General features: G+C 52.8%; 3 protein-coding genes across 14 annotated transcripts in view; 2 read left to right on the plus strand and 1 right to left on the minus strand.

Annotated features, from left to right (window-relative positions):
* Positions 1 to 6,163, plus strand: part of LOC100596548 (cyclic AMP-dependent transcription factor ATF-7) — a 121,618-nt gene extending 115,455 nt beyond the window's left edge. For 7 of the 9 annotated variants that reach the window (XR_004032300.1, XR_004032301.1, XR_004032305.1 and 4 more), the window contains one exon: positions 6,077 to 6,148. Coding sequence is in view for 1 of the 9 variants with exons in the window: in XM_030822525.1 (XP_030678385.1) it covers positions 6,077 to 6,090 (14 nt within the window). In the remaining 8 variants the exon portion in view is untranslated. Of the gene's footprint in view, positions 1 to 6,076 lie in introns of all 9 variants that reach the window. The other 2 variants (XR_004032302.1, XM_030822525.1) reach the window with 1 other exon arrangement.
* Positions 6,164 to 6,580: 417 nt separating this feature from the next.
* Positions 6,581 to 7,419, plus strand: NPFF (neuropeptide FF-amide peptide precursor). Of its 2 annotated transcripts, XM_003252046.4 has the most exons (3): positions 6,636 to 6,737; positions 6,968 to 7,089; positions 7,214 to 7,419. In XM_003252046.4, exons 1-3 carry the CDS (start codon positions 6,636 to 6,638, stop codon positions 7,329 to 7,331), a joined length of 342 nt encoding a protein of 113 aa, XP_003252094.1. In that variant the 3' UTR covers positions 7,332 to 7,419. The 2 variants fall into 2 exon arrangements, with proteins under 2 accessions (XP_012365805.1, XP_003252094.1); XM_012510351.2 differs by having other exon boundaries at positions 6,581 to 7,089.
* Positions 7,420 to 7,674: 255 nt separating this feature from the next.
* Positions 7,675 to 13,362, minus strand: TARBP2 (TARBP2 subunit of RISC loading complex). Of its 3 annotated transcripts, none has more exons than XM_004093049.3 (9): positions 12,961 to 13,362; positions 12,238 to 12,407; positions 10,984 to 11,086; positions 10,310 to 10,405; positions 9,647 to 9,719; positions 9,303 to 9,420; positions 8,856 to 8,983; positions 8,270 to 8,471; positions 7,675 to 8,115 (listed from the first exon to the last, which is right to left on the minus strand). In XM_004093049.3, exons 1-9 carry the CDS (start codon positions 13,011 to 13,013, stop codon positions 7,958 to 7,960), a joined length of 1,101 nt encoding a protein of 366 aa, XP_004093097.3. In that variant the 5' UTR covers positions 13,014 to 13,362; the 3' UTR covers positions 7,675 to 7,957. The 3 variants fall into 3 exon arrangements, with proteins under 3 accessions (XP_004093097.3, XP_030678422.1, XP_012365796.2); XM_030822562.1 differs by having other exon boundaries at positions 12,238 to 12,402; positions 12,961 to 13,076; XM_012510342.2 differs by lacking the exon at positions 12,961 to 13,362 and adding an exon at positions 12,714 to 12,831.
* Positions 13,363 to 14,262: the final 900 nt, after the last annotated feature.

Raw genomic sequence — 14,262 nt, forward strand, 5'->3', positions numbered from 1 at the left:
TCCACACTGAGAGGCTCCTTAAAGGTGCTAGCCCCTGATACAGCTGTCCCCGCCAGTTTTCTCCTTTTTTCATAACTTCCTTCCCATCCCCAAATCATTAATTTTTCATTAATATTGTACATTGTATACACAGGAAGGAAATATGTTATTTTTTTAAATTTCATAACCAGTCTGTTTAGATTCCAGTCTTCCTAGCTATATCACATATGCCTTGTTGATATGCTCTTTGTGCTTTCTTTAGACTTAATGTTTGACGGGGGTGGGGGTGTCTGGAAGAACAGGAAAGGTGGGGATCCTAAGGCAGATTAAAGGACTCCCTCCACCCCACTACAGCCTCCCATAACTCTAGTCATCCCTCTCATAGTACAGGACTGATTTCTCTGTGTCTGTTTGTACACACAAATGTGCATACACACATAAATTCCCCCATCCCATACCAAGGTGGTTACCCAGCAGGAATGAGCATAGGTGGCTGCTGGCCACCATTACCACCCTCTGTACCAGTTGAGTTGTCTCTCTTTGGGGTAAAGTCCTACCCCAGAATGAGAAAAGGCTGGGGAGAGTAGGGCAGGTTAAAGGAGCTCATGTCTTTTGTAGATGTAGGTTTGTATCATAGCTACTAGGGTTTATTTTTTTAATGGGGGGCTAACAGCACAGAGTTATCTCACCAGCAGTAGCTACTGGTGAGTGGTGTTTTAGCTGTAAGAAGTGGCTATGAGCAATAGTTTCACTGACTTTACCTTAGGGCAGTGGTTCCCAGAATGTGGTCCAGGACCAGCAGCATCAGTGCCACAATAATCTGGGAACTTGTTAGAAATACACATTCTCAGGCCCCATCCCAGACCTATTGAATCACAGACTCTGGGGGCAGGATTTAAAAGCACTCCAAGTGATTCTAATGCACACTAAAGGTTGAGAACCATTTCTTTTTTTTTTTTTTTTTGAGACGGAGTCTTGCTCTGTCGCCCAGGCTGGAGTGCGGTGGTGCAATCTCGGCTCACTGCATGCTCTGCCTCCCGGGTTCATGCCATTCTCCTGCCTCAGCCTCTCCGAGTAGCTGGGACTACAGGTGCCCGCCACCACGCCCGGCTAATTTTTTGTATTTTTAGTAGAGATGGGGTTTCACCGTGGTCTCGATCTCCTGACCTCGTGATCCGCCCGCCTCGGCCTCCCAAAGTGCTGGGATTACAAGCGTGAGCCACCGCGCCCGGCCGAGAACCATTTATTAGGGATAAGCTGGGAAATTCTTACAGGTGTGGAGTATATTTCAAATACATCTTTTGCCTTTGCACTAACATTCTTCCATTTCTTTCAGTCTCTTCCTCAATTCCCATTAAAGTAATCCCCATCATATCACTGATCTCAAAAACTAGATTTGTCTTCTTCCTAGTCGTATCCCTAAAACCATGCATTGGTCTGGACAGGAGTTGTCCCATATTCCCTTACAGACTGGTCACTCCATGTTCTCTGTTACAGTAACGACCAGCCAGAGCTTCAGCTGTCCCGTTCCTCCCCCTACAACACACACACCTTTCAGGCAGGGAGGAGATGAGCTTCCAGCCCCAAGAGTGGAGGCTGCCACGTCCTAACATAGTATCTATTGAAAAGGAAGCAGTGTGTATCTATGATTATATCTCTGTTCATCTATATATTTTTGACATGTAGCAACACCTCTCCGTCTTATCAAGGAACTCAACTTGGTCTGGGTCTCCCCAGTGCCCAGTGGTGGCCTTTGACAGGTAGGAGGATGCAGTGCTGCAGGCTATTTTGTTTTTTGTTACAAAACTCTTTTACCTTTTCCCCTCCACCTGATTCAGCATGATCCCTGTGAGCTGGTTCTCACAATCTCCTGGGACTGGGCTGAGGCAGGGGCTTTGCTCTATTCTCCCTACCCATACTGTCTTCCTTTACCCCTTGCCACTTAGCAGTTATCCCCCCAGCCATGCCTTCTCCCTCCCTCCCTTGCCCTGGCATATATTGTGCCTTATTTATGCTGCAAATATAACATTAAACTATCAAGTGAACCACTGTTACGTCTGATGCTTCACTCCTCTATCCACAGCCCCCATTGTTCACTTTTCTGGGAGGTCACTGGCCTTTCGCGTCTGTCATCTTCGTCACTCCCCCATTTCTTAGGACAGAAGGAACAGGGGTTTTTGTCTCTAGTTTTTATACATGAGAGATACAGCCTAGAGAAAGTGGATGATTTCTATAAATTACAAAGTATGACAAAAGGCCCAGGGCAGAGCTCCTGTGGACTGCCTTGGAGATAAGGGCCTTTGGCATCCTGGCAGCAAGCACTCACAGGAAACTTAGTATGTGCTTTATGTGGATGGCGGGTGGGACAGTTGCTGATGGCAAATGGTCTTTTATTTTTCAGTGTTTTGTTGCCAACCCCCACCCAACCATTAAAAAAAAGTGGCCGTGGTGACCAGGGAGCACACACACAGACAAAGACAGAAAGTATAGCTTTCTATGGTAAGGAGGAGGCTGGTCTGGAAATGAGGGGTAGAGTTTATTTAGAAGCAGGTAAGAAAACCGGGCATGGTGGCTCATGCCTGTAATCCCAGCACTTTGGGAGGCTGAGGCGGGTTGATCACCTGAGGTCAGGAGTTTGAGACCAGCCTGGCCAACATGGAGAAACCCCATCTCTACTAAAAATACAAAAATTAGCCGGGTGTTGGTGGCGGGCGCCTGTAATCCCAGCTACTCAGGAGGCTGAAGCAGGAGAATCACTTGAACTTGGGAGGCAGAGGTTGCAGTAAGCTAAGATCGCACCATTGCACTCCAGCCTAGGCAACAAGAGTGAAACTCCGTCTCAAAAAAAACAAACAAAAAAAAGAAGCAGGTAAGAGTTCACAAGAAAAACAGGTAATGCTCAGAGACTGTGGGAATCAGGAGGAGGTGTAGGGAAATCACAGATAATTTATTGCATCTGTATATTCCTTTATAATTAACATCACAAATGAGAACAATGAGCCAGGCTGAAGAATTTGACAAAAGAGATAGCAGGTGTCTCTGGAGTTTCCCAGTAGGAGAGAAATGATTTAAGAAGCTGTCTGTGGCTGGTGTTTGGTAGACACGTGACACAAATAGCCTGTGCCTCCTGAGGAGAGCAGGAAAGGCAGTGGTGGTCTTCACTGTGTTGTGGCCAGGAGCACATGGGGGTCCAGAGAAGGATAAGAAAGGAAATTGCTGAAAGCCAAATACCAAAGCCCAGATTATGAGGTTTTGGAGGTTCCCACCACTGAAACTGCACTCTGAAAACTAGGCAGTTTATCAAATTAGAGGAATCAACCCATTCCAACTTCAAAGGAGACCAGTTACCTCCATCCTGGACACAGGAAGCCAGCTAAACCAGCCTCTTTCTGAACGCAGCTCAGCCCAGAGCCACTTGTAATTGATGTTTAGAGAAATACTAGAAGCAGCAGGATGGTAAACATGGAATGGCTGCCCTATGCTACATGGAATGGTAGATTGCTTTACTGTTCACCTAGTGATAACAGGAATAGTCGCTTCATTTTATTCATGATGAATTGAGGTTTAGCCAAGTCACACAGTGAAGTGCAAGAGCTAGGATTACAACTGAGTTCTGTCTGGCCCAGAACCAGCTCTGCAGTGTCCCATCCACCCTCACACCGCTGCTCCTCTGGACCTCTGTCACACAGGAGCAGACAAGGATCATGCTGGGATGCAGCAGCTACTGCCCACAGAAGAGCCGTCTCCCCGTGGCCTTGATACTCCCTTTTAAGAAGTGGTAAACTGGCCGGGTGCAGTGGCTCATGCCTGTAATCCCAAAACTTTGGGAGTTCCAGGCAGGCGGATCACCTGAGGTCGGGAGTTCAAGACCAGCCTGACCAACATGGAGAAACCCCATCTCTACTAAAAATACAAAACTAGCCAGGCGTGGTGGTGCATGCCTGTAATCCCAGCTACTCGGGAGGTTGAGGCAGGAGAATCACTTGAACCCAGGAGGCTGATGTTGCGGTGAGCCGAGATCAAGCCATTGCACTCCAGCCTGGGCAACAAGAGCAAAACTCCGTCTCAAAAAAAAAAAAGGTAAAACTACAAGATACCATGATGATGCATGTCAGGTTCTATGCTTGGGACCAACCATGAGACAAAGCTTACAAAAAGGTTTACCCTGGCTTAGTCTGCATTAACAGAAATACGGTATCTGGAGCATCCAGATCCAAACCTGCTCTAATCTACATATCTAAAGGATAAGTTGGTTCCAAGATGCCTTGCCTTAAAGAGTGAGGTGCTTCCCCTTGAGCAAAAAAGACTATGGAGTGGGTCAGGTGCGGTGGCTCGCCTGTAATCCCAACACTTTGGGAGGCCAAGGCAGGTGGATTGCTTGAGGTCAGGAGTTCAAGACCAGCCTGGCCAACATGGTAAAACCCCATCTCTACTAAAAATACAAAAATTAGCCGGGCATAGTGGTGTGTGCCTGTAATCCCAGCTACTTGGGAGGCTGAGGCAGGAGAATCGCCCGAACCCGGGAGGCAGAGAGAGGTTGCGGTGAGCCGAGATCGCACCACTGCACTCCAGCCTGGGTGACAGAGCCAGACTCCATCTTAAAAAAAAAAAAAAAAAGGCTGGGGTGTAAGAATGAACTCTGTCTTCAAAAATATGAAGAGCTTTTACACGTGAAAGAGATGAGATGTTCTGTTGAGACTTAATTGAGCAAACTAAGACCCCGAGTAGAAGTCACAGGAAGCCCAAAGCCCCCTCGGCACAAGGATAAATATTTCCGAAGACTATCTGAGGAGATGGTAAGTTCCCCGACTGGGGCACATGAGGCAATCACAGCCAACGTTTTGAGGATACCTGTTCTATGCCAGCTGTTTTATTGAATGGATTACAAAAAGTGTGTTAAGTAATGCACACCCCAGGAAGGAGTTCCTTGTAAAATGGGCCCATGTTTTAGGTGAGGAAACTGAAGCTCAGTGCGGGAGACAGCTTGCTCAAGCAGAGGCCAACGCCTTTACGTCATGGCTCTTCCTCAGCACAGGCTAGAGACCCACACTGGTGGGGATGCTCTGAAAGGGACTTGAGGATTAGAAGGAACCTGCACCATATGGCTTTGAAGGCCTCTCCCTGAGGATTAGTGATTCTGATTTTTCTTAAGACAGGCTTCTAGGCTACCCTAGTATGTGAGAGCCAGAGCAAGGCAGAGGCTGTGGTGACCAGAGTCGGGGGCAGAATGATAGTCCAGCCCCATAGTAGCCTACTCCTGTCCTTCTGGGACTCCCTGGAGTCTGGACCCTAGCACCTCCACTCAGCCTCACCCTCCTCACTTCCTCTGCAGAGGTCTATTCTAGGAAAAGGAAATGGCCGGAGCTGGCAGTGAGGAGCTGTGACCACAGGGTGGCAGCAGTGTTTCAGCTGTGGAGGGTGACTATAGGAAGGGCGATGAGGCGGGTCGGAAGCAGTGCTCTCTAGTGAAGATGGGGGTCTGTCTGCAAAGATTTGAAGCCACACTCATTCAGTGGGCTCCAAAATCCTGCAGCCTCCCTCTATATCTTAATAATTTTTTTTTTTTGAGACAGAGTTTCTTTTTGCCAAGGCTGGAGTATAGTAGTGCCATCTCGGCTCACTGCAACCTCTGCCTCCCGGGTTCAAGCAATTCTCCTGCCTCAGCCTCCCTAGTAGATGGGATTACAAGCGCCTGCCACCATGCCCAGCTAATTTTTGTATTTTTAGTAGACACGGGGTTTCACCATGTTGGCCAGGCTGGTCTTGAACTCCTGCCCTCAGGTGATCCACCCGCCTCGGTCTCCCAAAGTGCTGGGGTTACAGGTGTGAGGCACTGCACGCGGCCAAAAAAAAAGTTTTTTTTTTAAAAAAAAGATACAGGCTGGGCATGGTGGTTCACGCCTGTAGTCCCAGCTACTTGGGAGGCTGAGGCAGGAGAATCGCTTGAACCCGGGAGCCAGAGGTTGCAGTGAGCCGAGATCGCGCCACTGCACTCCAACCTGGGCAAAAAGAGTGAAACTCCATCTCAAAAAGAAAAAAAAAAAAAGTTAAATTCTCTCCATCACCATGAAGTTGAATATATTTTTTCTATCCACAGGCAAATCTGAGTAGCCTCCAAGAGGCACACAAGCAGAGGATGGGCTGTGTTGCCCTGACTGCCGGCCCCAGGCGCGAAGGACCAGGCCTGATCATCCTGACAGACTCTGACCCTGGCTCTTCCCACTCCTCTTCCACTCCAGGACATCCTACTTAACCCCTCTTGACATGAGTTTCTTGTGCTTTAGTCTACAGGTTAGGAAAGCGGGGAAGTGATAAACTGAAGCTCTCCAACCTGTTGAGGGATTAGGGGTTCGTGTAAGGCTCCCCAGGGCCTGGCTTTGACAAAGCGTCCGCAACTAATGATGCTTCTTGAGCTCTGGAGACAGACAGGATTTATGCATCTAATAAAGTCTGTAACTCCAGGCTTAGGGGCTGGGGGCAGGAGGCTGAAAGCATGAAGTCCTGGGGGCGCCATGGGAGGAGATCCCAGGCGGCTCCTAATGAGCCCTGCATTTCCATTTGCCTGCTCTAGATTCCCCTAAGGCTACTGCGAGGCTGGGGGTGGGGGAACAGCAGGTATAAGAGGCTGGGGTGGCTGCAGGAGGGTGGATGGCAGCATGGATTCTAGGCAGGCTGCTACACTGCTGGTGCTGCTGCTGTTAATAGACCGGGGCTGTGCTGAAGGGCCAGGAGGCCGGCAGGAAGACCAGTTCTCCGCGGTGAGTGTGTGTCCCATCCCCATATCACCATTGCCTCTACCTGGGTTGAGACTTGTGCTCTAGGTTCTGATACTTTCTCTGGCTGCCAAGGTTGTCATTAGGTCCTCACATCTGAGGAAATGGTTCTGCAGCCTCCTACCCCTTGCCCCTGGAAGCCAGTCCCTTCCCCTTGTGACTTATGTGTCCAGGGTATTTGCCCATCTTCCTTCTCTGAGACCTCCTTGGCACAGGAGGAAGACAGCGAACCCCTCCCACCACAGGATGCCCAGACCTCTGGGTCACTGTTGCACTACCTGCTCCAGGCAATGGAGAGACCTGGCCGGAGCCAAGGCTTCCTGTTTCAGCCCCAGAGGTAAGTCTGAAAGGGACACAAGCGTGGCAGCAGCTGGGGGTGGAAAGGGCAGGAGGCAGAGGAAGAGAAGGAAGGGGGCTAGAGAAGGGAGACTGTGGGGACCTGAGGACAAATCTTTCCTAAGGTTTGGCAGAAATACCCGAGGATCCTGGAGCAATGAACGGCTGAGTCCCCGAGCTGGAGAGGGGCTGAATTCCCAGTTCTGGAGCCTGGCTGCCCCTCAACGCTTTGGGAAGAAGTGATATGTCATCCCTTGATATGTCTGCATGCAAGATCCACACCCAAAAGTGTCAATGTTTGCCCCCCAAATAAAATTGTCTGGCTTCTGAATCCATGTGTGTCTGTGTGAGACTTTACAGGGCTGGGTGGAAGCCCAAGGGCAAGAACCACCACCCTTCCCCTCCACCAAACCCAGCCCTCCAGCAAGGCAGCTGACAACATTCCCCGAGGCCACTGTGCCCAGCCTCCTCCCACCAGAAAGGAAAACAGGAGAATGGCTGGACAGGAGCTCAGGGAAGGCATACAAAAGTAATGTGGTGACCTCCTCTGCTATCCACACTGCTCAGGGAAACAGAAGAGAAGGGCTTAAAAATCCACAAAGCAGCATATTTATTCCAGGCTCTAATAGACAGCCCCCTGATTTCATTCCCATTCATCATCACCAATAGAATGAGGACAGATCCTGGGCTGGCTGAGGCTCTGTGGCCCTTGGCTCCTTGCCCTGTGCCTTCTCAGCTTCAAGGCAGGCAGTCTGTGTCAGAGGTAGAGATGGCACCCACAGAGGGTACCAGAGCTGCGCAGATACATGAGCCCAGAGGCAGAAAGAGCAGGGAGCAAAGGGTGCATATCCATGAGTCCAGCTGGGGCTTCACTTGCTGCCTGCCATGATCTTGAGGTACTGCAGGGCACGGCGGGCAGCCTCACCACGGGCTGCCTCCCTGGTGGTTGCAGAGCCATGACACACAGTGGCCGGCTGGGTGGACAGTTCCACCAGGCACTGGCAGAGTCCACTCAGGCTCAGCTCCTCTGGAGAGCAAGAGAGAGGAGGGAGGCAATGTTGGGGGAGGTAGCCCTGGGGAGGCAGCCCTGGGGAGGGGTGCGTTCACGTTATCATCACCCCCTTCTACTTGCTCCGGGCCAGCCCCCACCATCCCCCAGCTCGCTCCCCAGCTAGCCATACCAATATCCAGGTAGCTGACATGAAAGGCCTGCTCCTCAGAGAGCTCACTGAGGACACGGCAGCAGGCAGGGCCCAGGGCACCCAGGGAGCCCAGGGAGCAACTGCGGAGGGACAGGATCTTCTCTCCTACTGAATTTCGCAGAGAATCCCAGGTGCAACCTGGGCCCCGGTTTCGAAGACCATCCAGGCGAGAGCCCACACCCTGTCAAGATGGGAACAGTGAGAAAGATGAAGCGAGAGACTGGGACCCAGGCATTGAGACATTCAACGTCAAAGGAGAACAAAGCACAAAGAATACTTCCTCCAGCTTGCCTCCCCCGAGTCAATCCCTGGGTGGCCCCTTCTAACTATCAGGCCCTGGGCCAGATGGCCAGGCATCCCTCCTCATCCCAGTAACAGAGCTACAGAGTGGGCCTACAGGCAAGGCTGAGTCGGCCCCAGGAACCCTGGGTCTGGTAGGAAAACTTTGGCAGAGGCAGACCTAGGGCCCAGAGAGGCTCACTGCTGAGTCACAGACCCAAGTCCCTGGAGCCCTGCCCTGGCATGGAGGATGGGCCACGGCGCCCGGCCCACATGAGCCACTCACAATGGAGAAGTGGTCATCATCAGGCTCCACCTCATTGCCATCCCGGGCATCCAGAGGCACCGTGTGCACTCGAAGCAGCATTTTGGCCGCCGCATTCCGCTTTGCCAATTTTTTGGAAGTGCCACTCCCTGCATGTGGAGAGAGGGCTGCTGGGTTATGATTCCCCACAGACCCAGTGCTTCCACCCAGGTCATACTTGGATTGAGGGTCCCCCCAGAATGTCAACTGGAAAGGGGAACTCAAGACCTGCCCATGCACCTGAAAACCTGATCAGCCAGAGAGAAGGGGACAAACAGGGTGCCAAGAAGCTAAAAGGAAGGGGCTGAGCCAGGGACTGTGAAGCTAAGAGAGCAAGGGGTGTAGCAGAGTAAGGCCAGGAGCTGCTTTGGGGCTGGGGCCAGAGTGCTGCAGGAGAGGAGTTGTGAGAACCCCTTCCTGCCCAGTTACCAATCTCAATGAAACGCTCCACTCGACAGGTCATGGTGAATTCTTTGCGGTGGGCTGGCCCGGACTCCTGGGTCACTGTGTACTCCGGCAACCGCCAGCCTTTCTGCACCACCAGCTCCTTGGAAGGGAGACACAGGGTGCATGAGGCTGAGTGAAAAAAGGCTTCTCACACCCACGCTGGTCCCCACGCAGGAGCCTCAGACTCTATGTGAGAGGAAGGAGAGGGGGGTTGAAAGGGCCTCAGTACAAGGAACCGCCCCTACCCCCAAACACACATAACCTTCCCTCATGGCCCCTGGCTCAAGGGAAGACAGGCATGCATGGGAAATGAGGATGGGACACACCTGCAGAGCACCAACGGGGTTGCACTCAGACTGCTGAGGGGAGACAGGGGGCTGCAGTTCCATGGGGGGGCTCCTGAAGGAAAAAGGGCACACGGCCAAAGTTGAGGTGAAGGGTTCCATCTGAGCCTGCCCATGAGCTCCAAACCTAACCACTACTTTAGATTCCCGACTACCATCTCCCGATTCCCACCTGGCAGGCAGCTGTCTGTCCACACGTCTAGCCTGCTCCCTCCTGCTCTAGCCGGCTTCCTTCCCACTCCCACTCAAGGGAGGCCTTCTCCAGGCCCCAGCCCATTTCCATTCTGGAACACTTGGGTATCATCTAAGCCAGGACAGTGGGAGAAGAGCTGTATTTCCAGTCCCAGAAGTGCCTGATGGGCCTCAAACACAGAACTGACGTGGTCAACCCAGAAGAAAATGGGGCCTGCAAGACCCTTAAACATGGTCGAACATCATCCATAAGGCTATCTGAAAATCACAAATGACCTCTTGTCCCAAGAGCTTACCAGCTGCTGTGATTTCTTCAAGTTCTGGTTCCCAACTATTCCATTCTGTTTATTCTCAGACTTCCTCATGCCTGACCAGCTTGGGTCCAAGGACTGAGGGACCAAAAACCAGAACCCCTTCCTCCACCCACCTCAGGCAGTCAGGGGACACAGATACCTGGTTAGGACAACAGATGGAACTGGGGTAGCAGCTGCTGCAGCAGTAAAAACCGGAATGTCCTCAGGCAGTGAAGAGTCTAGGGGAGAAAAAGAACTTCCCGAGGGGAAGGGGGCCTTTGATTCACACCCATGTATAGGGGGAAGAGCAGGGTGGGGGACCCACATCCTCCTGACCTCCCGATCCCCTAAGAGAACTTCCAAATTGAGCCAAAGAATCAGGGAGGCTCAACCAACAGCTTCCTCCTCGGATCCTTTGCTGCCAAACACCGGCAAAAAGACTGAAAAAAGAGAGTCTCAGAGAAGAGGGTATCTTTGTACCCAAGAACCAGAGGAGCAACAAACTCCAACCTGCGCGTGAAGGAAGGACATCTTGCTAGAGGAGGTATGTTGGGGAGTAATTCCCTTTAGCCTCAGCCTCTACCCCTCTCCCTCCCTAACCCAGGCCCCAACCTACTGCCACAACCCCTCTATGGGGCTAACCAACCCCTCCACCCCAAGAATTCTTCATAGCAGCAGAAGCCCTGGAAAACTCTGTTCAGGTCCAGAGGGACTCTCAGGAAGAGGCCAGGTCAGGATGGCTAAGTGTCACCCGGCCAGGCCTGGGGGCAGAGGGGGTGGTGCAGGGCCTGGGTTCCTTGAAGGGCTTCTGGGATGCCTCGGTTCCTCCCTCACCTGCTGTCCTCCAGGGCCGGCTCCAGCATGCTCCCCCCTTTGAGGTGTTTGAGGGCCACCTCAGCTGCCTTGTGCTTGGCTGCCTTCTTGCTGGGGCCCTGACCTGAGAGAGGGGGCATGGGCAATACTGGAGGTCACTGGAAGGACGGGAGAGAAATCAGCATCCCACAGCCTCTCTCCTCATAGCCAGAGGGAATCAATCAAGGCCTTTCTGACCAACCTCCCCCTGCTGAAGACTGGAAGTGTTTCACTAATTGCTGGAAGGAAGAGCCCTTATCTTTCCATTAGCTTCCAGAATTAAGCCATGCCAAGCAGGACTTCTGAGCTCAAACGCCTTGGGTGGACTTCTGAGCTCAAATGCTTTAATTTCCTTTGCAAAGCACTTTCTTTTTTTTTTTTTTTTTTTTTTTTGAGATGGAGTCTCGCTCTGTCGCCCAGGCTGGAGTGCAGTGGCGCAATCTCGGCTCACTGCAAGCTCCTCCTCCCGGGTTCACGCCATTCTCCTGCCTCAGCCTCTCCGAGTAGCTGGGACTACAGGCGCCCGCCACCACGCCCGGCTAATTTTTTGTATTTTTTTAGTAGAGACGGGGTTTCACTGTGGTCTCGATCTCCTGACCTCGTGATCCGCCCGCCTCGGCCTCCCAGAGTGCTGGGATTACAAGCGTGAGCCACCGCGCCCGGCCGCTACAAAGCACTTTCTTTTCCCTCAATAAATACAGAGAGCTGGAATAAGAGAGGGTAAGCTCTGGAGTAAAAGCCCCACTCTGCCACATACTAGGCATGTGACCATGCACCAGCCATTTACTATCTCAAACACTCAGTTTCCTCATATTCAACATGGGCGGGCGGGGGGAGGAGTTGGGGGGGAATACTACCACCTACAATCACTGGTTAGACTGAGGTTTAAAATTAAATGGGAATTTGGTTAAGCACCGGGAACAGAGCCCAGCACGCCAGGCACTCACTCCCCCAAATACTCCACTGGGATTTCAGTTATCTTCTCTTACTTTTCCTCTAGGGTGATGGGATCTTCCAGATCACTGTGGCAGTCCTGCTCGCTGCTCTAACTCTCCCACGTCCTACCCACCTTCTTACAGCCCTGTTCTCCCAATCCAGTCAGTAGCTTTTCCCCTGAAATCTCTCCTTCCCTCACTGGCCTTGGAGAAAAGGACTGTGAAGAGAGAGACTCCAAGAAACAAAGCCATGGGGACCTGCAAATGCACACCCCAGCCAGGGTGCCCAAGCCTTCCTCACCAGTGCAGCTGGTGTCGCCAACGGTGACCCGGAAGGTGAAATTAGGCTGGTGGGCTTGGCCCTCGGCTTTGAGAAGGTCGTACACAGGCGTCTTCCCTATTCTGGTCCCATACTCCTGCAGAAGGCTGATCGGGGTCTTGCCTGGGTTGGCGGCCAGCATTTGCTCTATACTGGGGGAAGGGGCACAGACCCACATCACACCTCCCCTCCCTGCACCCACCTGGCCAAACACTTCCATACCAGACCTAGGCACATTATGGGGGACATAGGGTCCAAGGAACCCCAGGCAGTCTAGCATCCATTGGCTGGGTTCCAAGTGGAGGTGCAGGCTGGAAAAGTAGGGCCCACTACCCCAAAGCAAGGGGGGGAGAATGCATTGCTCCTGCCTCAGTTAAGGTGGGCGCGATCCTGTGCTCCAATGCAGGTTGAAAGTGCACACCCACTGACACAGTGCAAGCCAGGAACCCAGTACCCACCAAATGCACTGAATGTGGGGGCATAAAGCCCAGTGTTCCAGTGCAGTCTGGGAATCGGGCCAACCCTAAACTATTTAGAGCTGGAGGCAGCAGCCACTGCCCCGGTGCACGCCGGGAACCACTGCCCACTGCCCCAGTGCTTGCCGGGAACAACCCTCAGGCCAGGTGCATGCTGGGGCCGCGCCGCTACTCCCTCCGCACGGCCCCACGCTTTTGGCCCTGAAGGAATCGGTACGAGACGGCTCACCTAGGCAGCCCGCAGCCCGTGGTAGTGCCGGAGCCTTGCTCCTCTTCACTCATTCCCTCCTCCGTCCCCGCGGGCGCCACCGTGACTGCAGCCTCCACGCGCCCCAGTACACAGCCGACGAGCTAGGGCCGGGGCCAAGCCCGGAGTCGCGGCCGGTAGGGCCCGCCGCGGGGCACGCTGGGATATGGAGTCCCCCGCCCACCCTACTTCATGAGCCTCCATCTGGAGGGGAGCTATCCGCCCCACAACCCTCTGCGTGGCTCGCCCGGGCAGGCTGCACCGCCTTCTGGGAGGAGCGGGCCCTCCGCCGTCGCTTCTCGAGAAGGCCGTATTTTTTTGTTTGTAATACCGTCCCGCCTCCTTCCTTCCGCGCCCCCTCTCTCCCGGGCCGTGAGGCTGTGGACATGCGTACTAGCGGAGGGGAAGCCGCTGGGTAGGGAGGCGGTAAGGACTCACTTGGGCACGGAGCCTTTTGGATCGCGAGAAAACTACAGAACCCAAGAGCCCGCGCGCCATCTTTGTCGCAGCTGGAGAGGCAGGGTCAAGCACGCAAGAGAAGCTTCATGGCGTCATTGGTTACTCCCATTGCGTTTACTTCCCCTAGGCGCATTGAAATTGGTTACTTCGACTAAAGGGGCGGAGACAAGGAAAAGTCAGCCCCCCCTGACCCCGCCTCCTTGATGAAGGAAGGTTGTGATTGGTCCGGAGAGGCTGCCGTCGGATCCTGGCTCTGCGGTCTGGGAGGGTGGGCCTTACCTAGACGCCAGAGGGGACCGATCTCTGTTTCCGCAGGGCTCTGGAGCTGGTGCAGGTTTAAGTCCGTCTCAGACAGTCCCCTCAACCCACAGCCTAAGCCCCTGGCCCTTGGGCCTCCGTGACACAGAACTTGCTTCCTTTTCCTAGGTCGTCCTTCACCTCCCTTCAGGTTTTGCTCCTTTTGTGAAACCTTTTTAGAACCGCTCTAGTGAACCTCTCTTTAATTGGCCAGGCAACCTCTGGGGCCTGATAATCAGGCTGTAGTGTGGGACGACAGGATTAGAAGGACTAGGCACCTGGTGGTCTTGTTCCCTCTGCCATGAGTCTTGGGTCTCTCAGCTGAAGAGAGCAAAAGTGAATTTTGGCCGCCTAAGACTAATCAACTGATCTGGGTGTTGAGCAGACGCGCATTGTTTAGTCCTAGAGCCCCATTGCCTCCTCCCCCAAAGTTGCACAACCACTGGGCTGAGGGAAATCTTGTGACCTTGGAGAGAGAAAGGGAGATACCACATTAAAAAAAAAAAAAAAAAAAGGTTCTAATGAGTG

Source organism: Nomascus leucogenys, chromosome 11, assembly GCF_006542625.1.
Source record: "Nomascus leucogenys isolate Asia chromosome 11, Asia_NLE_v1, whole genome shotgun sequence".
Lineage (NCBI taxonomy): Eukaryota > Metazoa > Chordata > Mammalia > Primates > Hylobatidae > Nomascus > Nomascus leucogenys.

Bases quoted from the DNA above. Each gene is read 5' to 3' on its own strand.
- NPFF (XM_012510351.2), top strand. From the start codon at position 6,857: ATGGTTCTGCAGCCTCCTACCCCTTGCCCCTGGAAGCCAGTCCCTTCC. The intron at 7,090-7,213 runs GTAAGTCTGAAA...ATCTTTCCTAAG, and splicing joins TTCCTGTTTCAGCCCCAGAG to GTTTGGCAGAAATACCCGAG.
- TARBP2 (XM_004093049.3), bottom strand. From the start codon at position 13,013: ATGAGTGAAGAGGAGCAAGGCTCCGGCACTACCACGGGCTGCGGGCTG. The intron at 9,421-9,646 runs GTGTGTCCCATC...CTCCCTTCCAAG, and splicing joins ACCCCGTTGGTGCTCTGCAG to GAGCTGGTGGTGCAGAAAGG. The intron at 8,984-9,302 runs GTAACTGGGCAG...CTCCACATGCAG, and splicing joins GGAGCGTTTCATTGAGATTG to GGAGTGGCACTTCCAAAAAA.